Genomic DNA, 23415 nt, shown 5'->3' with positions numbered 1-23415 from the left:
GCAGTGGAGAATAGGAATTGAGAACTGAGAGAGTGAAATTATTACTCTGGCATATTAATTTTTAATGGACTATCCTTCTCATGATGTTACATCTAGAAAATAAATAAGCATATCCCAAGTGATCTAAAAGATATTCCGAGAAATGTATAAATGTAACATCAGCTAATTTATACTTGATGTACATAACTTTAATTACAAATTAAATATACTGATGAAGAGTGACCGATAATATTTCTACCTTTTTCCCTACATTTTTTTTTGTTTTCCTTTTTTTGTGTTTAGTAACTTAAGTACTTAAAATCAGAGGGTTTTTTTTATTATTACAGGCTCCTCATGGAAGGATCTATTGCTGAAACATATGGTATCACTACATGAAGAGTGGGGCATAGCCTTTGTGCTAGCATGGAACATTTGTCTGTAAATTTTAAGCTTGGGATTTTCAGCTTTGCATGGTCACTTAAATTTAATAGATCTATTTGCATTCACCAGATCTACTAAATTGCAAAGAGAAGTTTTAAAACTACTAAGCTTAACCTTGCAGGCAAGATGCCGTGTTGAAGAAACAGGTGATCCCATGATGGACCCCCTAAAATTGTGTGATATGTTTCACTAGATTCCTCCCTGAGGGGGTCTGTTTATTTTAAATAACAGCCTCCTGCTCAAGACTTGGTTGTTTAAAATGAATAATAATGCTGATGATGTAAAAATACAAAGTGCTGAGATCAGTCATATCTCTTAATTTAAGCCTGGTCATTCTTAGGGACAATTTGGATGGGATACCTCTGAAGGAAACCCCCAGGTACAGTGGTAGGTGATGGAGATTCTACAAGCAGCATGCCACCTTCTGAGTTGACTGTGAACCTATATCTCAGTGGAGTCTTGAGGGGCATGGTGTTACTGAAGATTCCATCTTAAAACACAAGTCCTGTCCACTTTCTGGTTAAGGAAGGCATGGTCTAAAGTTTTTGTATCCTGGTCAGTTTCTAGGTTGAGTAATATTCTTTATCTCCCTTAATTTTCCCCGTAATTTCACTTGGAGAAGTTACTCTGCTCCATCTCCTAACTAACTTTTATGTAGCATTGCTGACATGTTCAGTGGTAACTACATTGTGGTGGTGGGTGAGTGATCCAGATGTTTAATCTGTAAAGTGCTTTGGGCTTGTTTAGGATGTAAGATGCTATACATGAGTACATTAACATTGTTCTCTGCCAATAGGATGTGAAAGTTTTTGCTTATTAGCAACTTTGACCATCACAAAGAAGGGGTGGAGGTTTGGCTTAACCAGAGGACTAAACCACCCACCCAACCAGAGGAAATATAAATGTTTGATGAATAGCCAACATTGCTAGTAGTAGTGATAATTTTTTTTTCCTTTTTAAGGAAAAGGCAAGAGAAAATGATGTTTCAATTGGAAAAAGGGGAAACACTGTTATATAAAAATGAGTATGATCATGTGGGGGTATATAGGGAGGAAGGAAATTCAGCACCCAAGATGTAGACATTTAAAGACTGATGAAACCAGATACTAGGAAGGATGGTCCATTCAGCCTGAAAAAATAGCTTTTAGCACAAATCCAGCAGAGCAAAGAGATTCCATACCCAGTTAGTGATGTGTTACAGAAATATAGGAAGAACCAGACCGTTGTCCTGCAAATTTCGTGCGATAGTATTAACCAGAAGCTGACTCTTGAATGATCTGATGAGCCTTTATCAAATTAAACAAGATGCTAAACAGACTTTACATGGAGCTTAATTGCCTGTATTTGGAATTCACAGTACTTCAAAATATCTGATATGTGACTACAGCTAGAATGGGGGTGGGGTGGTACAGTAGCGCTGGGGGTGTAGGAATATTGGCAGAAAGCTGGGCTTGCATTTACACAGCATCTTTAATCCACAAGGATTCCAAGGTACTCTTTGTATTGCTTCAGTCACATCTGAAACTCAGGGACTACTGGGGCCAAATGCAGGTGCCGTTGCACAATGCATAGCAGAATACAAACAAAAAAATTGCATAATCATTTCCAAAAGAAGCCTCAAGAGTTTTAAAAGGAGACACTCTAATCCATTCATTTACTGCTTGGAGTGTTCACCAGTTTGATTTGGGCTGGAGCATTGTATAACATCCCTCTTGCTAAACACTTTGCCCTCTTACAATTTTTTGGGTTTAGGCCACCTTGAACTGAACATAATTTGGACAGAGAGGCATATTCACATCCCCATGAAGCACACTTTCACCTGTTCAAGTGATGGAAACCAGTGGCTTATTGGCAAGCATGGTCATACAGCTATATTAAAAAGCAGTTGTACCATGGCTATCAGCTTGGTACTGGAAAATCTGATGAAGGCTGCTTTTCTTCCATCTCTACAACCCATCCATATTTATTAACATCAAAGTACTGTAAGCCTTAATGCCAACTGTGCTGAAGATCTTGTCTGACAGAGAATTTGCATCTTTCCCTCTATGGGAAAGTTCTGCATCACTTAAATCATATTAAGCTGCTTCATTTGAAAAATAATACTTAATAGTGTGTTCATGAATGTAGCTATTGAGAAAATTCTCTCATAGTTCTGCTTAAATACTGCTTTTCAGTACTGAAAAGGGGATGAATGGAATGAACACATTCCTGATGGAGTTCTAGGGTACTTGTATTGAGGTTTTGAAAGTCACTCATCACAGCAGTTCTAAAGACACCAGGAGTCCAGAAGCTACTTCAACAGATCAGAGGCTTTATATATCAGCATGAGATCCAGATGGGATAGACAGAAAAAGCTCGCTGTTGTAAAGAAACTAAAAAGGAACTGAGATGCAGGAAGTCCTAAGAGGACTTGGATATGTACTGAGGTGAAGTTTAGGAAATGGTAGCTCTGATTTCTCCCAGAATGAGAAGTTAGGAGAGAATCCCATGATATGTTACAGGAGGAAGAAGAAGAAAGCAGAAGTATTTGTAAAGGGGACTGCCATATCCTATGAATTGGCTCTGATTATGTGTCTTGTTTTTTTAGCAGTTTTTGCTTTATGAACTGTCATGGCAGTTTTCCAGGTAAAATACCTGAATTGGAGAGATCTTGGGCATTAGGCTGGAACATCTGTTCATTCAGAGTCCTTGAAATAACTAAAATAATAAACAGTTGTAGTAAAAGTTAGAAACCTTTCCCTCCTCCTCTAGTAAATACAGATTGGGTCACTTTTTGAATTTCTTGTCTGCTGCAAGAAAGAGTCTTTATTTTCAAATGTATGGGAAATCATCATTATTCTGTAGAAGTCACTCTACCTTGAAGGACAGGGTGGGAATTTAAGGGGTCAATACTGTAGCTTGAACAGTAGTTAAAAAGTGAAGTGTTTTCTAAAAAATTTGTCATGAAAAGCTACCATACTGGGGAACTAATATTATAGATGGGAGACTAGAAAAAGCTGTATGGATGGTTGGTGGTTATAGAAAGGTTCTGCAGTCTGCCTGTGATCAGGTGGAAGCTCATTTATGGCTCAAAGCAGACACAGTGAACGAGCAACCTCTTAAAGTTCTGTTTCACTTCTATGTGTATCTGTGTTGGGACACGTTAGTGGTGATAGGTGAACCTGAAAAGGTTCAGAAAAGTCCCTGAAAGTTTAACATCTCCAGGTTTTCTCAGCATCTTCTCCTTCTCCCAAAAAAAGATGCAACTCATGAAATCCAGTCAGGATTTACCATTCTGACCATGTCCGGTACCTCTTCTAATCCTTTCCCTGCCTTCTACATCAATATTTAAATGCTTTGTCCTCACTTTTATGTCTCTCTACAATTCTTCCTACTACCATTCTGTTCTCATCCTTTTCTCGAGACCACTTTACTCCACCAAAGCTCCCACTCTCAACAGTCCTCTTTCAGTCTGTCCTGGTGCATGTAGACCTGGGGTGGGCAAACTTTTTGGCCCGAGGGCCACATCGGGGTTGCGCAACTGTATGGAAAGCTGGGTGGGGAAGGCTGTGCCTCCCCAAACAGCCTGGCCCCCGCCTCCTATCCTCCCCCTCCCACTTTCTGCCCCCCGACTGCCCCCCTGAGAACTCCCAACTCATCCAACGACCCCTGCTCCCTGTCCCCTGACTGCCCCGACCCCTATCCACAGCCCTGCCCCCTGACAGCCCCCCCCCCGGGACCCTCATCCCCTATCCAAGCGCTCTTTGCTTCTAATCCCCTGACCGCCCCCTCCTGGGACCCCTCACCCCTAATTGCCCCCAGGATCCCACCCCCTTATCCAACCCACCCTGCTTCCTGTCCCCTGACTGCCCCCCCGACCCCTATCCACACCCTGACAGGCCCCCTTGGACTCCCACTCCCAACCCTCCCTGTTCCCCATCCCCGACCGCCCCCCCCCCCCAACCTCTGCTCCCTGACTGTCCCTCAGGACCTCCCGCTCCTTGCCCCCTTACCAGCAGCAGGAGCTCGCAGCCGCGCCACCTGGCCAGAGCCAGCCGCACTCCCCACACTACCCAGTAGGAGTGGCCAGCCAGAGTGCTGCCCACGTGCGGTGTGCCTGTGGGGGAGAGGGGACAGCGTGGGAGGGGCCGGAGGCGAACCTCCCCGGCCAGGAGCTCAGAGGCTGGGCAGGACGGTCCCATAGGCCGGATGTGACCCGCAGGCCATAGTTTGCCCACGTCTGATGTAGACCCTCATCTCTGAACTGTCTTGTCCTGTCTCCAACATCCCCTTTAGATTTCACAGTCCCTCCCTATTTCAAGGGAAGGATTGTTGCTTATGTCCTATGGCAGTCCTTCCTAGAATTCCTTGTGCCTCTAACACCCATCTTTAAAATTATTTGTTACCCTGTGCTATTCTTCCCATTTATTGCTGCTCCACTGAGTAATGATGAGTGCGACAGTGGGCAGAGTTTTTTTTTTTTTTAGAAACTAGCGAAACATCTTTGCTTGCTTTACTGCATCCCATTTACTAACGTTCAACTGCTTGCCTTCTATTTATAGGGCAAATTCCTCTGGGCAGGAAGCTTTTCTCTCTCTTTTTTTTTTTTTTTTTTTTGGTAAAACACCGACCACTCTTTTGGGTGCTGTATAAATAGTAATGAAGAGCTCAGCAAGTTACTGCTAAGTACACGAGAGGGCCCCACAGGGAAATGCTGACTTAGTGAAGTTATTGCTTAAGAATTCTGAGGATCCCAGTTTGAGTCTGGGTCGTGCTCAAATGTAGAATGTTGATGAAGTCCATTCATGTGATTGGAAATAAGACCGCTGGCTGTTCAGCTGCACTAAGGCTGTCTACGCTAATGCTGGGCTTCTAGCTGATATGTGCAACCATTGCTTTGATTGACTCTATTTGTATTTTCCCCTTTACCTCCATGACACCCCCCCCATTTATCGTTTTCTCCCTTGCCCGTCTAAATTGTGTGTGTGTTGGGGGTGGGATTGGTACCCTCTGCTGGTTTCCAATTAGCTTGGAATCTTGTCTGGATTGTTCTTGAGTCAGCATCCAATGTGCTCCCCGAATCCTGGGAAGCCTAAGAGTTTATGCTATTAGAAGAGGACAGCTGGCTTCAGCCCAGAATTTCAGATCTGCTGAGCCCCAGCAAAGGATACAGAATATCACCGAAGGTAGAGAGAGCTTGAGGATAGCACAGAACTTGACTAGAGTAGAGGGAGCAGGTTGCTGGGAAATGTGTTTTTGAAGGGGTGGCTGGAAGAAAGACAGAAACTAGCCTCAAGCAGAGGAGGAAAAATTGGGCAGAATGCTTATTGTACTTGGTGAGAGGGAGCTGACAAGGTTGGATTGTGAGTGGGGGGCTAAAACTCAGGATGTTTTTTTAAACTGTAAAAAGATGAGGATGAAGTTTAGGCCTGGTCTTGGTGTACCTGAATAAACCCGTCCATCCTTCGTACACATCCATATGGAATGCTTCTCTTCCGAGACTAGTTCCTCAACAAGTAATAGCTAATTGTTCATGAAGGAAAGTGTCATACCTTTTGTACCTGGCTCCCCACAAAGAAATACTTTCGACGACAACACAACAAATTGCGTTCCTTTATTTTTGTTTTCTCCATAGAAAACAAACAGTGGGTCAAGGGGGGCTTATGAACTTTGCAAGAGCTAGGCCCACTTCCCAAAGGCATTACAGAAAGTGCAGCGCGCTTCAGTCCAAACTAGCTACGGTACATCCTTACTTCTCCAGCACATGAACCACTTCTGAGCGGTAATTAGTCTGTACCAAACTCGGTGGTGGTTTGAGTGGATGAATGGGTAAAGGCCATTAAGTTCATTCCACTTACAGTAGAAGACAGTGTTGATTTCAGACCACCAGGAGTGAAGGGCTAGTGCAGAAAACCCATTCTGCCACCTATCTTTCCTCTTTTTCTGTGTTTTGTTTTTTCTTCTTCTCTGAATTCCTGTTTCTTCACTGATATTTCTCACAACAGAAGTTTTGATTAATGCCAGCTGTGAAATTCTTTTGCTTTATTCCCTCACTGCAGATCAATAAATACCCGTGTTTTATTTCCCAAGTTTTGCCTTCCTCCATCTGAAGCGAAAAAAAAATGCAGCCTTGCAATTTGAATACTTTTTTCTGTGTCTTAGGTTTTGTTTTAGTCTCACATATTAATAAATCTGTAGTTTCCCCACTTGCTAAGGTATATGTTCTTTTTGTGTTGAATAGTCATGAGTAAGTGACTTCAATTCATCATGAGTAGGAGTTGCAGAATCAGGTCTTAAACGTTTTGTATTCCAATACAAAACTCCAGAGTCTTGAGTTTGCTGGTGATTGACTGCAGGGTGGAGCGCGCAATGATAGAAAATAGCCAGATCTAACAAACTAGTTTAGCTCTTTCCAGGAGGCAGAATTCTGAAAGACATCTTGTAGAGTTAGGGCAGCTGTAACTGTTTTTAGAATTAACTTCCCTCCTCACACGACCGCTACAGTGAAAGGGCGTTGATCATTTGGGCCGTTAGGCTTAAACTAGCATTGCACTCGCCCCAGAGAGTACTGGGAAGTGAAAGGGACTCCCATCACAATTTCTCCTCTGCTCTCCTCTTTGCTCCAAGGGGAAAGTAGGTAGATTCCTACACCTGAACAGGGTCCATCTTACTTCTGTTCCCCCAGTTCTAACTAGTTTGATGGCCTGCATGTTGAGGAAGCTTTGCAGAAGGAATAGTGGTCGTTCTTTTGCTGAACTCTGCACTGGATGTGAAGCCGTGATATAAGCATCTCTAACACCGCTACGCTGGAGAGGGACAAAGGGGTGAGGAAAGGGATTTCCTCCTATCCCTGGCCATTTTAGGGATAGTCAAAATCAAGCCCTTGGTAAATTACCGGTTAGTCCTCCCCATACTATTATCTATGGTTTGCTTATTCTTTGTTTGGGGCTTAAAGAGGGTTATAATCTATCTACTGCTCAGTGTTTAGTTTGTGAGAGCATGTGTATTAGGTTATTTTCTCAGTACGTGTGATCGTGTGCGAGAGATGTGAATAAGCTGAAGATGCTTTAAGTTAGTCACATTCTGATCAGTTTCTCAATATTTTGGTCAAAGGGGCAAACAAGGTTTTGGTTACGTATAACAGAACAGAAGAAACAGCAAAATTGATGTCTTTGGGAGATCTCTTGAATATGGAAAAACTTTCACAAAAATAATGCTGGGAAACAATTTACATATTTGGTTTTGTGCTTTTTCTAGTAGAAGTCAACATACTTTCAAATAGACAAATTCTGCATGAGATTTAGGTCTGATAATGTTTGATTTTTCCTTTTAAATTTTGAATACCTGGGATGTTTTTTGTTTAGTAACAAAGCTGGTTTTCATATACTAACCAGAGATCAGTCTGATATATATATATATTTCATGTGATTGCAGGCCAAGCTGATTTGCATTAATGGACAGAATAAATTTGAGCAAATTGTCTGCTTATGTTGATTGAATCCTGTTTCCTTTTTCTGTTCAATATTTTTCTTGCCTTAGCCCAGTTATTACTAGTTAAACTTGATTAACTTTATACCTGTTGAGGTGAAAGATTGTAGTTTGAATATCAGAGAGAGGTTTTAAGCCTTATTGTATTCAAGATACAAAATGAAGGTTTAAAAAAAAATTCATATACATTAGTACTGTAAGTGATCCCAGGCAAAATGTAATGTCACAGTAACCTAATTAACATCCTCTGATCTGTAACATGTTTCTCTTGGCTCTGTCTTACAAATCCTGCACTACACAAATTGCTAGTTGCAAAATTGTTCAGATAACTTAAAATTGGTACAGAAAAACTGTTTCTTTTGGGACTGTTTACCATGCAGTAATATTCTTGGTATACGTTAACAAGTAAGTTCTTTTGAGGCAGCAGACAGTTTGTTGCAATGCTGAAGGAAGTTGATCCAGCCTATTCAGATTTTAAGTGGTGTCAAAGCTAATACATTCTGAAACTAAGAGAGAATATTAGTGTATAGTAATTGTCAGTCACCTGTAGTTGTATAAAGAAAAGGAGGACTTATGGCACCTTAGAGACTAACAAATTTATTTGAGCATAAGCTTTCGTGAGCTACAGCTCATTTCATCGGATGCAGACTAACACTGCTGCTACTCTGAAACCTGTAGTTGTATATTTTCACATACTCTTTCTACGTGAGACTTCGTATGGTTAGCATTAAATCTATACTTAACAGGGTGTTGCATTCAAAACTTTGATGCACATCCTCTGCCTAACAAGTGTTCTGCAGAATTTGATAGCCCAGCAGAATGGGATGCATGTTATTAACCTAAAACTCCTCTGTTATTGTGGGTGCTGTCACTGGTCTTCAGTGCCCTCTATTGGTTAACACAGAAATTTCATAGGCTTTGAAAATAATAAAGGCATCAGTCAATGAGTATCATTTTTAGAGAGACCAGACAGTAAGTGTGAAAAATAGGGACGGGGTGGAGGATAATAGGCGCCTATATAAGAAAAAGCCCCAAATATCAGGACTGTCCCTATAAAACTGGGACATCTGGTCACCCTATTCAATTTGGTTTTCCATGAACATGCTGGATGCAGGTTTTGTAGATCATTTACTTCAACATTGTTTTTTGTATAAAGAAACTTGGTGGCTGATTAGTTGAAAACCATCTGTGTCTATGGCATGTGTAACTATTGCTTCAGCTTCACTAAAAGTATGAGCTCCATCAGCACAGCCCCATGGGGTTATGCTGACATATGCTCATGGGGTTTATAACCGCAGCTAGCAAGCTCAGGTTTTTAAGAGACTTCTTGCAGTTCAAAACCAGGATCCCCAGAGAGAGCAATTCAAGTGGCCTCTTTTTGACTCTTGGCACTGCTAAATGAATCCAGAACAAATGAGGCTCTAAGAATGGCAAGGCAAACATGACACCCAAGCTCAAGGAAAGGTTTGTGGGTTTTAAATAGAAAAAAACTATGGTTAGACATAGTATGTTTCACATTTGTTTTAAATCTGAGTAAATTGTGACCATTATGTGCAAGTTCATATGTACTAGGTCAGGCCTAATGCAAAAATCAAAAAAGAAAAAAGACAACTACCAGGCCCCGTTTCCTAAAGGGATGTTTGAAGGTGCAGCCACCTCTTGTCTGTTGAGTTGTAAACATGGTAAAATGTGCCAGATCCTTTGTCTTGTTTGATCCCTAGGGAAATAAATTTGTCCCAAATCATAGTAATGGAAGCTCCCCACCATTTTCCTCTCGAGACCTATGAATTTGCTTTTCCTGTTTGCTTATAAATAATTTTATCGTTTACTTTAGAAGTGCTTCCTTAGACATGTGTCTAGTTTTAGATAGGGGACTTGTACGGGAGTGAATTTGGCTTAATCTGTTTTTAGTTCTCCCAGCAGGATAACATTTTAACCCAGGCTGGGGAAAACCCCAATTTAATCACACTCATCCTACCTCCCAGGTAAATGAACCTTTTACCTGGAAGTCACTAGCTGAAATCCAGACATGGCTGCTAGTGACTAAATACACCTGTATCTGTCGGCTTAATGGTGGCCTATATGAAATGAGTTGATAGCCTCAGTCTAGAAGATAAGTATTCAAGATATAAAACTCACCATCACGATTAGCACTCTCATTGCTAGTGTCAGTAGAGAGGCCATGGATCAAATTGACCTAGGAATGTAGAGGATGTACAGAGCACAGGGGCACCTTAGGAGGGCTGTATGGAGGAAGCTTGCACTGCCATTGCCTGCACAGCTCCTGTGACTACATAGAAGATTCTAGCAGACAGTGTTGTCAACATGCTGCCAGGTTTCTAAAGTCAATTTTTATTCATGCTTTACAAGACACGAACAGGAGTTAAATGCTGATAGCAAATGAGTTAGCAAGTATTGTTCTTTCATGGTGTCGTTATCATTAGCTTTGAGTTAAGTCATTAGTAAGAGAGGGTCTCCGTTAAACACTTTACTTTTCTTTTCAAAAGAAAAGAAAAATGCAGTCCGAAGATTTTAGACCAAAGCTAGCCTCCCCAATTATACAGCTTATTTATTGCTAGGTAAATCTTTTTTTTTTTTTTTTTTTTTTTAATAGCTTCAGACCACAGAAAGCAATTGTTATGGCAAGTCGTCTTATGGTCATCACATTGTGATGCATGGCTATTGGTGACAAATTATTCAGCTTGTCTGGAGGACTGCTTAGATTTCTGACTGATACGCCACTGTCATTGTGGTTTACATTGCTCTTCTCTTCCTGTACAATAGCTCCCTCTGCTTGAAAACATCAACGTAATTATAACCTAGAGCAGAATGAGACCCTTGTTTTGTATTTGCCTGATCAGTGATTTTTATGCGAATTCTTTTTTGTTTCATTCACTGATGTTTAATATGTACAGCTATTTAGCTTGCAGCGGGGGCAAGTGAGACATTGCAAAATAATAGTCCTGACTTTTGAAATGTTACCCTGACAAAGTCCATATAAAGTATTGTGCAGGGACTCTGGCCTTTTCCATGTTAGCAACAGAACAAGTTGGTTGGTATATTTTCAACTAAATGAAATTTAATTGAAAAAAGCTGTCTTGTCAAGGCTGAAAAATTTTGGTTTCGATGAAGACTTCATCAAAAGGAGAGAGAGAGAAACTCGGACTATAGGCTGGTGGTTACAGTCTTGCTTGGAACAAGGGAAACCTCAGGTTCAAGTCCCTGCTTTGCATCTATCAGTGATCTGAGATGAAAATCTCTGCAGAGCAAGGATTTGAACCTGTCTCCCCCACATCCCAGGTCCTAACTGCCAACTTCACCCAGACTCTCTTTTCCCCACCACCCCAAGAAACTTTTGCTAGCATGATTTCCTGACTTAGCTGTGCTAGCCAAACCCTAGTGTAAAAGCAGTTACACCAACTAAGCTGTGCTATGCTGGTATAGTCTAATGGCTTGTCCACACTACAGAATTAAGTTGACTTTATCTAATTCGACCTCAAGCCCCTGAATTAATGAAGTTGATTTTGCCTGGCCACACCATGCTCATTGTCTCGATGAGTGCATCCTCACTAGCAGCACCTGTATCAGTGCACAAAGCAGTGCATCGTGGGTAGCTATCCCAAAGTGCAACTTGCCGCAGTGTGATTTGGGAAGTTTGTGCAATGTCTCATGGGACCAAAACATTGTCACCGGGGAGAATCGGAACATTGCATCGACATCCCATGATGCACTGTGCTCCCTCCCTCATCAACAGCAAACAACGCAGTGGTTTTTGCACCTTAAAACCACCGTGCGTATGCCATAACCCCAGAAGCATGGCATCTGCTCAGTTGTGCACTCTTGCTGTGAGCATCTCAAACACCTCACGCCCTCTCCTGCAGTATTTCCAGAGCCAAAGTAGGGCCCACCGCATGGAACATAGCGATGTCCTGCAAGCAGCCCTGCTGGAAGCCATTGAAAAAAACAATTCACGGTTGCTGCTGGCAGTCACAGAACACCTGTACTCTGTTGAGCACCATTTCTGGTCCTGGGAAACAATCACTGACTAGTGGGACCGCATCATTTTGCAGGTATGGGATGACAAGCAGTGGCCACGGAACTTTCGAATGCAGAAAGCCACCTTCCAGGAACTTTGTGCAGAGCTTTCCCCTGCTCTGGAGTTCAGCAACACAAAAATGAGAGCTGCTCTGACAGTGGAGAAGTGAGTGGAGATCGCTATTTGGAAGCTTGCAATGCCAGACAGTTACTGGTCAGTGGGGAATCAATTTGGAGAAGGTAAATCAACCTCGGGAGCTGCTGTGCTCCAAGTGTGCAGGGCCATTAATCAATTTCTGCTATGAAGGGTTGTGAGTCTCGGAAATGTGCAGGACATGGTGGATGGTTTTGCCGCGATGGGGTTCCCTAATTGCAGTGGGGCAATAGATGGCGCGCATATCCCCATCTTGGCACCAGACCACCTTGCCAAAGAGTTCATAACCCAAAAGGGATACTTTTCAATGGTGTTGCAAGCGCTGGTGGATCACAGGGGGCATTTCACTGACGTCAGCGTAGGATGGTCAGGAAAGGTGCATGATGTGCGCATCTTTAGGAACTTGAGTCTGTTCAAAAAGCTGCAATCCAGGACTTTCTTTCCAGATCACAAAATTAACATTGACGACATTGAGATGCCTATAGTTGTCCTGGGGGACCCAGCCTACCCCTTGCTCCCATGGCTCATGAAGCCATACACCAGCTGTCTGGACAGCAGGAGGGAATGGTTCAACTGTTGGCTCAGCAAGTGCAGAATGGTGGTTGAATGTGCCTTTGGTCATTTGAAAGGGCACTGGAGAAGCCTACTAACAAGGTTGGACCTTAGTGAGGAGAACAATCCCAAGATTATAGCTGTCTGCTGTGTGCCCCATAATATCTGGAAAAAAGGGGGGGAAATTCTCCACAGGGGTGGGCAGTTGAGACCGATTGCACGGTAGCCATTTTTGAGCAGCCAGACACCAGAGCAATAAGAAGAGCACAGCAAGGGGTACTGCGTCGTTCAATGAGTCACAGTAATGTGAGCTGCTTGTCTGTATTGTGCTTTCCCAAACCTTCACCAGGCTTGTATCACTGTCCCTGTAAAGCCAACCCCCCGCCCAAGCCCACTGCTTCTACTCAATAAAGAAGATTTATTTCTTGAATCCATTTGCTTTATTTAACAAACATAAGTAAAGAGGGAGAACAGAGAGAAAAGATAACCTTGGGGAAAAGGGGTGTAAAGTTGGAACGGGAAAGGCATTTTCAGCTGTCTGAAAGGTCTGTAAATGGGTGCCTTCTGTTCCTTGTACCCTTCCCTTCCCCCCCTGCCCCCCCCCCCGGTTAAATGAAAGGGCTAATGGACTTTTTGCCCATGGAACACTTTGGGGAGGGTGATTCTGTGCCGGGCAATGCTGGCTGGCTGTTCACCAGGGTCTGCAGAGGGACTCTACCCTCCTGCTTCTGTTCCTGCAGTTCAACCAGATGCCTCAACATATCAGCTTGGTCCCTCATAATCCAAAGCATCTCATCCTGTGCCGCACGCTCTCGTTTCCTGCTCTCCATGTCCATGTCTAACTTCTCGGACAGTGAAATCCTCCACGCTCTCAGCTCTGTGTCAGCTGTCCCAGAGGCATTCATTAGCTCGGTGAACATATCCTCCTGCATTCTCGTTCTCTTCCTTCTAATCACTGAAAGTCTGCTTTCAGGTGTTGACCTGCCGAAGGACACATTTCCAGCTGTCATTCGGGGGGAAAGAATAAAGGTGCCATTGTACTTAATAAAATGTTTCCATAGCAAAGCTGTTTTCATAAAAAACAAAACAAAAAACCCCCTTATTACACTTGATGCAAGCCATAACATAATCAGAATCCATAATTGTTCACTGTGCCATTTTGCTGCTCCAGCCATGGTGAGTAGGCCCCCCCCGGGTTGTGGGTGACCGCACTTTTAATGAAGTTTATGGCAGGCTCCCGTCCGGAGCACAGGTAGCTAGTCGAACAATGGCCCTTCCCCATAGGACCACGGGAAGCTGTTTACGAACAGGGTGGGGGGGAATGTTTTCACTCCCAAATTGCAGAATCTTTCATGTGGGGCCCCAGTCCCCATCAGCTACTTTAAACTACTTGCCGACCTATGCCGAGCACAGTAAAGGCACATTAGCGGCCGCGTGATTTGGTGATCCGGAATGTGGGAGGGCGGGGTGGGTCTACATGCTCTTTTTTTTTTCTTCTGTGTAAGAGCACTTTTAATGATAACTTCCCCCCATTTCCCCTAGGCGACTCTATATGATATCAGTCTCCTGAGGGTAACAGAGGTGGAAAGGAAGGAGATGCTGCAAGCGTCTGGGTATAGACCCGGACCTTATGCTGCGTACTGCAATGATGCCATTAATTAAGGAGTTGCATGGGAAACTGTCCTACCATGTTGGAAGAAACAAGAATGCCCTGCCCAGAAACCTTCTGCAAAGGATTGCAGAGTACCTCCATGAAAGTTTCCTAGAGATATCCATGGAGGATTCCCAGGCTATCCCTGTCAACATAAACAGTCTTTTCTGGGGGCCACCCTCTGCGTAGCTGGAGTGGCCTCTTGTGAGCAGAGAACTGCAGTCCTCACTTTTTCTTCACAGTAAACATGCATGTAAACCGTGTGCGCGCGCGCGTGTGTGTGTGTGTGTTAAAGTTTAACCGGACTTTCATTGTAACTGTATACTCACCAGAGGTGCCTTCCCTGGCATCATGGTCGGCCACCATGATGTCCTGCGACCCACAGGGCTCCAGGGTTAAAAATATTTCCTGGCTCTCAGGGAGAATGGATCTACCACTTGCCCATCTCCCATTCTTCTCCTCCCCCTCCTCTTCATCCACTCATATAATCCTCCTTGCTGTTCCTAGACTCTCACACCTGTAAGGTGTCCACATTGCTTGTGGGGGTGCTGGTAGGGTCACCCTCAAGAATCGCATGCAGCTGCTTGTAGAACAAGCATGTGTGGGATTCAGCACCAGAACGACTGTTCGCCTCCCTTGCCTTCTGGTACACTTGGCGAAGTTCTTTTATTTTTACAGGGCACTGCGTTGTGTCCCTTGTGTAGCCCTTCTCCCCCATTCCACAAACGATTTTTGCATAGATATCAGTGTTTCTTCTGCTGAATCGGAGCTCTGCCTGCACAGACTCTTCTCCCCACACAGCGATGAGATCCACTGTCTCTTGTGCAGAACAGGCTGGAGCGCGTTTGGAGTGTGTAGTCTCCATGATCAGCTGTGCTCAAGATGGCACGCTCCTAGTGCTGGTCAAACAGGAAATGGGAAATCAGAAGTTCATGGGGCTTTAGCAGGGATGGGCTGTTTTCTGTATATCTGGCTGCAGTGCAGCAAAGTTGAGAATGATCTCCAAAGCGGTCACAGATGAGCATTGTGGGACACCACTTGGAGGCCAATTAAGTCGAATTACACAACGCTGCGTCTGCACTACCTCACAATCGGCCCATGAAAATCAAACTAAGCGCTACACCTCTCGCAGATGTGGATTACAGAAGTAGACATCAGAGGTGACTTAGGCTGACATAAAGGACCTCGCAGTGTAGACACCAACATTAACAGGTCGACTTAAGGCTGCTTCCTTCCATCTAATTCTGTAGTGTAGACCAGTCCTAAGTCAGTTTGGGGAACCAGTGAAAATTATACTGGTATAAGAGCAGTTTTGCTAGTATAAGCTACAACACATTTTGAAAGTTTCCACAAAACAGAATTGTCGTCCTCTGGTCAGCTCTAATCAAATTGTCTTCACTGCTCTTCTGTTCAAACATGGCTTTGGTAGTAAGGGTGCACAAAGCTTGCTGTGTCTGTTTACTAGAGGCAGGCAGGGCAGTAACCACTGCGGGTTCTACAGAATACAAGTCTCCCAATTCTGGAGATCCTTCTCATTCCGCCGCTTTGTTTTTAGAGAATCTGATGGGTTCCCCCATTCCCCTTCTCTCTAGTGTCAGATGTAACTTGGGGACATGTAATTAAGTCTTTACATAATCTCAGAGGCTTGGCATTTTAAACAAACAACTGTGCATGTTCACACGTACATGCAGACACAAATCTCTACAGAAGGTTTTCTACCCCAAGACTTCTTGTCAGAGGTGCACTGTGCAGGTCTGAGCAAAAGTAATAGGGTAGTCGAAGCATGCAGGCAACCATGTAGTGAGCAGTGCATCAGAGCCTGGAAAAGAGATTGCTAGACCTGATTACCAGACCCAGTTCATGCAGGGAATGGACTGGTATAGGGAGTGAGTGTCCAGTACTTGGGAAGTGTATAAAACAGAGTCAGTCTTGCAATGGGCTGAAATTAACTTGTTTTACCTTAACCTGATTTAGCTTCAGGCCTATTCCTTTTTTTTTTTCTCCTGAACCGATTTACTCATCTCTAATTTCAGTCTTTTGCTGATGTTGCAACCCCCCCCCACCACCTTAAAGCTAGTAAATTGTTGATTTGGAAGATTTGATTTTTGTGTGTGTAACCATATACGAATAAAAACAAAGTTAAAGGAACATTCTTTAAAGTCAAACAGTCAAAAGTTAGGAAGTGCCAAATTTATGATGGCCTGTGCAGTCTTAATTCTGCCTCCTTGTGCATCCATCCTGTGCACTGAATGAGCTGGGTCCTGTGAAAAACCAGTATGTGTTTGTGTAATATTAGACACAATGCATGCACATAAGGGGTATTCCAAGCACTAGAGAGAGAGCGAATGTGTGCCACAATATTAAAATAAATGATGCCTGGTTTAACAATTATGAAAGGTGTTGAATGTATGTTTTCTGCTACTATATAATGATTAAAATCTTTGGTCATTTTATCTTATTGGATTAGGATGGATTTTCAAATGGGTAGACATTTGACGGAAGTGGTACATTTAGACATAAATCAGAAGGAAAAACAATTGGAAAAATATTCCTAAAAGGAATTAGCATCCCTCAAACCAGTTTATGAATCAATGATCATGGAAAAATCTGTAGGTCTATCAAGCACGTGATCTTTCATATTTTAAACTTTCCCATCTTTTCAAGCAGTTGCTTATCTTCATTAAAAATCCTCTCCTAAAACAGTCCTATGTCTTGTTTTTTAGCACTGTAAGTGTCTTTCTGTGTATGTAAAGCACCATGTAAATGTATAGTGCTCTATATTACAATAATCTGAGCAAATGTAACTGCTAAATCCTGAACACTTCTGTAAATTGTAAGGATTTTTTTAATATAATGTTCACTGACATGAAGCCTTGAAAATCATATGCATGGACATTGTCTGACTTTTGGTCATAATAGGGTGGACCAGAGGGGTTGTGAAGGAGTCAGCGCTGCTTTTCTATCTGCAGTTTGGCCTGTCCCCTCTTTCACTTGAGAGAGCTGCTTTAGGAAGGCATAAATCAGCTTGCTCCAGAGCCTGGATTTGTTAATCTTCTGAGCATGCTACAGTGCCCATTTTTTCCTCTCTCTGTCTTTCAGGCTGTTAGGGTGGTTATATTCATGGACCGTCCTTTTGTTGTGTGTGTTTGTAACCTATGGGATAGCCCCCCAGCATAAGATTAGTTACTCTTTTGTATATTCAAAATAAATAACACAATGCATTTATTGGGTTTTGTTGGGCCTGCTTTTTCAGGATCCCCTAGATCCAACAAGAACGGCCATTGTGATCAGCTCCCTGGTAGCGGATGGAGTAGCCGAACGCGGGGGTGAACTGTTACCAGGCGACCGCCTGGTTTTTGTAAATGAGAAATATTTGGACAATGCCACTCTAGCAGAGGCGGTAGAAGTGTTGAAATCTGTGCCCCCAGGTACTATTCGCCTTGGCATCTGCAAGCCTTTGGTGGTAAGGACTTTCTTATTTATTCTATGTTTTTTAATTTATTCTATGTTGTCACAACAGTGACACATACGAGTGTAACGTGTACATAAGCCCCAATTCAACAAAGCATGTTGTTTAAGTCCGTCCCTATTCAAGACATCACTGAAGCAAACATTTAACTCAAAATATGTGCTTAAGCCCCCAATCAGTAGGACATAAGTACATGCTTGAAGTTAAGAACATAAGTACTGTCCTGAATAGGGATACTTTTTGGATTTGGGACCATACAGCAGACTTGACAACGCTGCTTTATTGTTCATTAATTAAGTTTATTTGTGTAGCGCCATATAATAAGACCCGAGGCCATGAAGTGCTTGCAGTATAAACAGACAAAGAAGCCCTGAAAGAGGAATGTAACAAGGTTTTTGAATTCTTTCCTATTTTTTTTAAAAAAAAAAAAGTATGTACTTGCCTATATCCTTATATAGCTTCTTTCCCCTTTGTCTCTTGTTAGGGCTGTCTATTAATCACAGTTAACTCAAAAAATTAATCGTGATTAATCACAGTTTTAATTGTTCTGGTAAACAATAGAATACCAATTGAAATGTATTAAATATTTTGGATGTTTTTCTACATTTTCAAATATATTGATTTCAGTTATAATGCAGACTACAAAGTGTACAGTGTTCACTTTATATTACTTTTATTACAAATATTTGTACTGTAAAAATGACAAACAAAAGAGAGAGTATTTTTCAATTCACTTCATACAAGTACTGTAATGCAATCTCTTTATTGTGAAAGTGCAACTTACAAACAGATTTTTTGTTACATAACTGCACTCAAAAACAAAACAATGTAAAACTTTAAGCCTACAAGTCCACTCAGTCCTACTTCTTGTTCAGCCAATCACTAAGACAAACAAGTTTGTTTATAACGCTGCCCGTTTCTTATTTACAGTGTCACCTGAAATTGAGAACAGGCATTCACAAGGCACTTTTGTAGCCGGCATTGCAAGGTATTTACATGTCAGATATGCTAAACATCCATATGTCCTTTTGTGCTTCGGCCACCATTCCAGAGGACATGCTTCCATGCTGATGAGGCTCGTTAAAAAAATGTGTTAGTTAAATTTGTGACTGAACTCCTTGGGGGAGAATTGTATGTCTCCTGCTCTGTTTTATCTGCATTCTGCCATATATTTCATGTTATAGCAGTCTCGGATGATGACCCAGCACATGTTGTTAATTTTAAGAACTGTTTCACTGTAGACTTTACAAAACACAAAGAGGGTACCCATGTGAGATTTCTAAAGACAGCTACAACACTTGACCCCAAGGTTTAAAAATCTGAAGTGCCTTCCAAAATCTGAGAGGGACAAGGTGTGGAATACGCTTTCAGAAGTCTTAAAAGAGCAGCACTCCAATGTGGAAACTACAGCACCCGAACCACCACCAAAAAAAAAAAAATCAACCTTGTGCTGGTGGCATCTGACTCAGATGATGAAAATGAACATGCATCTGTCCACACTGCTTTGGATTGTTATCGAGTAGAACCCATCATCAGCATGGACTCATGTTCTCTGGAATGTGGTCAAAGCATGAAGGGACATATGAATCTTTAGCGCATCTGGTTCATAAATATCTTGCAATGCCAGCTACAACAGTGCCATGCGAACACCTGTTCTCAATTTTGGGTGACATTGTAAACAAGAAGCGCGCAACATTTATCTCCTGCAAATGTAAACAAACTTATTTGTCTGAGCAATTGGCTAAACAAGAAGTAGCACTGAGTGGACTTGTGGACATTAAAGTTTTACATTGTTTTATTCTTAAGTGCAGTTATTTTTTGTACATAATTCTACATTTGTAAGTTCAACTTTCATGATAAAGAGATTGCACTACAGTATTCATATGAGGTGAATTGAAAAATACTAATTTCTTTTGTTATTTACAGTGCAAATATTTGTAATAAAATCAGCACTATACACTTTATATTCTGTGTTGTAATTGAAATCTATATATTTGAAAATGTAGAAAACATCCAAAAATATTTAAATAAATGGTATTCTGTTGTTTAACAGTGTGATTAATTGTGCGATTAATCACAATTTTTTAAATTGTGTAATTAATCAGAATTATTTTTAATTGCTTGACAGCCCTACTTTTATTTTATTTTTTATGTAAACCCATCTTTTTATCTTTTCAATTTATAGTAAAACAAATTCTATTCTCCTTCCCCTTCCTCATTCTCTCCTTCTCCATGGTCCTTTCCTCCCTCTCCCCAACAGCCCCACCTTTTTATTTATTTATTTATTTTAAGAATTTGGGGCTTTTTTACCTTCCTGATGGTGTTTTTAATGCTAACGTATGCTTCAACTGCCTTTATAGGGAGAAAGCAAAGAGGAGGAGAACTTTTGCATTGTGGATCCCAGCACTATTAAAGACAACTCTGCATCTCCAGTAAATGATATTAATTCATCAATAATGCTTGAGGCACCACAGGTATTTGGCTGCTGTTTCATTCTAGTTAAAATAGTTTAGAAGGAATTGAGATTCTAAAAGCCCCCTTTCACCTTCCAAAAACAAGTGTCCTTCAGGAGAGGTGTCAATCCAGGGTTCATTCTGTCTGGTGGGAAAACAGGAGTCTGGGATGAGCTGTGTGTTCTGGTAAACAATCCCTCTCTAAAACAAATTCTAAGATTCAAGGCTTTTTGTGAGCTAATGCTGAATGTGTATGTGACACCTTGCCTACAGAGATACTGGGCTACCTTATTTTCTAACCCATTATGTTAAGATGCATTGTCTTATCTTGAATATGAAAGGTGATATGAAGTAAGAATGTTAGATCTCCTGCTAATAGTGATCAATTATTAATTCAAGGTGGGGGGAAAGGTGTGTAAGCAGGGTTTCTTTAGGAAAAGGCTGTTTGTTATCCCATGGTTGGGGTGCTAACCTAGGATCTGCGAGTCCCTGCTTTGCCACAGACTTCAGGGACATGAGGAGCTGGAGTTTGATACCTTCACTTTGATACAGTAGGACCTTACTTCATATTTTGACTTCAGTGGGCTTCTCATGGAGTAACATACTTCTTAATAGCAGTAAAGGTATTGACTTCTGGCCCTAGAGTCTCAAATTCTCCTGCAACACTTCTCTAGCTGTCATGGCTTGTAATGAACCTAATGTGTGTAAAATTGTTTTGTTGTTTGTTTGTTTGTTTTTTAAAAAACCCCACCAAAACTGGTCGGTCACTCACCAGTGTTAGTTATTGCCTCAGCCCACCAATCTATCTAATCGCTGTTGTGTCAAGTTGGCACACTTCAAAGAAGCAGCTCTAAAAAGGGTAATGGCAGGCACCCTTTACTGGATTAGTATTTCAGCTGGTGAGATGAGTGGATTGATCTGACTCTGGAGGGTGAGATGTTGGCCTTTTAATTAAAGGATTGTGTGGAATAAGCAAGGGATGCCTTCCTGATTAAACTGATGATGATATGCATCGTTGCGTAGTGGGATGGCAGATAAATCCTCAGAATGTTTTGTTAGATTTATTTAGGCTTTTTCCTGCAGCTCTTAAAAAAATACTGTCTAACAATTCCCATTCCCCAGCTTCCGCCCAGACTTGCTTTTTCCTATAGCTCCAGGAATAGTTGAGTTGCTCCCAACTTTCATTTCTTTATTGTTTTAAAAAAGTCATGTCTGTCTTTGTAAAAATGGTAAATCAGGGCAAGTTTCAAAGTTCCAGTTTAGCTGCTTCTGCTAAAATGTAAAAGCTAACAGATACTCATTTAAAAAACAGAACAGTGGTTGTAATATTAAAATGTGCCTGACGTAAAACACAACTGTAAGAGAGCTTGCAGGAAACACGATGTCAAATCTATACTCTGTAATGTTTTATGCAGGGTTTTAGAGATGAAACGCTCTTTCAAGAAGAACTTGTTGATGAACCACTTCTGGATTTGGGGATGCCGTTTCTGCTACCTCAGAATGAAACAGACCATAAGGAGTCCTGGGAAATGCATGAATTCCTTAAGGCTAAAATAGAGGAAATTGGTGAAGAGCGGGAAATGTTAGTGGATGAAGAGTATGATGTGGACCCGGATTATTTTACATATGCCTCATCACATGTAAAGGACACAACTCCACCTGCTGGGAAGAACCTCGTTTCGATTGGAGAATGGGTGAAGCAACTTGAGCCAACTAAAACACCAGATTTAAGATCCCTTATTAGCACAAATGCTAAGCAGTCCCCACATTACCTGTATGATGATGAAGAAATGGTAAGAAATGTTACCCTGGGTTTCAATCCTGCGTCAGGATCAGCTAGTATGGCTCCCTTGTAACTCTACAGAGTCTCAGTGAAGTGGGTAGGAGACCAGCTAGCAGATACTGATGCAGGATTTGGACTTGTTTTCTATCACGATTTTTTTACTCTTGTTTTTTATGGTTAGGTGGATTTTGACATAATTTAGACAAGATCTCTCAGTACATCAAGTAGATACCAATGGACATTATTCTCTTGCACTTAACACATTCTTAAAATCTCAAATTTAAAATGTATTTTCTTGCTGAATATTGATCACCATTTGGCAAATAATTTGCTATGTTGTTAACGCTGCAGAACTAACGATGGCTCCCTTTGGTGACCCTTCGATCTGCGTCTTTGATATAACTTGGCAGGTGTGTCTTCCGTCATCTCTTATTGGAGCACAGGAGATTCAAAGCTCTCCTTGCCATCTTCTAACTTCTGTCTCTTGTTTTTCTGCAGTGCTGCGGCACGTCCGTGAAACTGACTGTCATCCTGATCTCTTATCGCACCAGCGCAGAATGTCTTGAGGGCTGCCTGTGCTGCATTGTTAGCTCAAGCTATAGCTCGAGTGTTGCCCCAAAACCCAGCTGCTGTTCAAGCACACACATCTCTAGCTCGAGTTCATTGGTGCTTTAAATTCAAGCTAGCTAGCCAGCCTGTTGGGGGCATGGGTTGAGGCTCGAGTGCTGCTGATGCTGGAGCTAGTAGAGCAGCGGGGACTCAACTACTGTGTGCTGCTAATCCAAGCCCTCTGTGCGGCTCAATTATTTTGCAGCGGGACTGCTGTTACTTAAGCTACTCTAGCTCGAGAGACAATAACTGAGTGGCTAACTTGAGCTAATGTGGCAATGAAGACAAGCCTTAGAGATCGGGATGTTTGTCAGTTCCACTGAGGGCAGCTGCTTTGTAAGATACCGAGTGGAGCAGTACAACAGGAAATGATGAGGGGGAAAGAGATTGTGACAGACAGATAATACTGGGTCTGGGAGGGAGGGAGACCGCATAGGGCACAATATGTGAATGAAAATTTTGCATCCTCTAATACTCTGAGAATTTCTTCCCCTCTGAGTTTGCTTTCTGTTCCTGCATCCCCCTGAAAAGAAAGGGATGAAACCAGTTTTCCGTGCACCTAGTTTGCCAATGCAAGTCAATTTTATCCTCAGTTTCCAGATGAAGAAATTGAGGTAGAAATATTAAGTGACTTATTTAGGGCCACAGAGGTTTTAGCAGGGAATAGAACGTTTGGTCTTTCATCTCTTGTAGGCCTGTGCTCTCTATGTAAAGTTGCCAAAATGCAACTGTGGTTATTCCGCATAAGTGTCAGGTGAAAACCCCCTTGCTTCCTCTCTGGGTTGCAAAACAGGTACATAGTATGAAGTTCATTTTGTATTT

General features: G+C 42.0%; 1 protein-coding gene across 11 annotated transcripts in view; it reads left to right on the top strand.

Annotated features, from left to right (window-relative positions):
- PATJ (PATJ crumbs cell polarity complex component) overlaps window positions 1-23415 on the top strand; it is a 219596-nt gene that overhangs the window by 58762 nt on the left and 137419 nt on the right. For all 11 annotated transcript variants that reach the window (XM_073357497.1, XM_073357498.1, XM_073357502.1 and 8 more), the window contains 3 exons: window positions 17533-17742; window positions 20109-20222; window positions 21617-21994. In XM_073357497.1, coding sequence (XP_073213598.1) covers window positions 17533-17742; window positions 20109-20222; window positions 21617-21994 — 702 coding nt within the window. The remainder of the gene's footprint in view (window positions 1-17532; window positions 17743-20108; window positions 20223-21616; window positions 21995-23415) is intronic.

The sequence above is a fragment of the Lepidochelys kempii genome, chromosome 8 (genome assembly GCF_965140265.1).
Source record: "Lepidochelys kempii isolate rLepKem1 chromosome 8, rLepKem1.hap2, whole genome shotgun sequence".
NCBI classification, from domain to species: domain Eukaryota; kingdom Metazoa; phylum Chordata; order Testudines; family Cheloniidae; genus Lepidochelys; species Lepidochelys kempii.
This window is presented reverse-complemented; position numbering and strand designations above follow the sequence as displayed.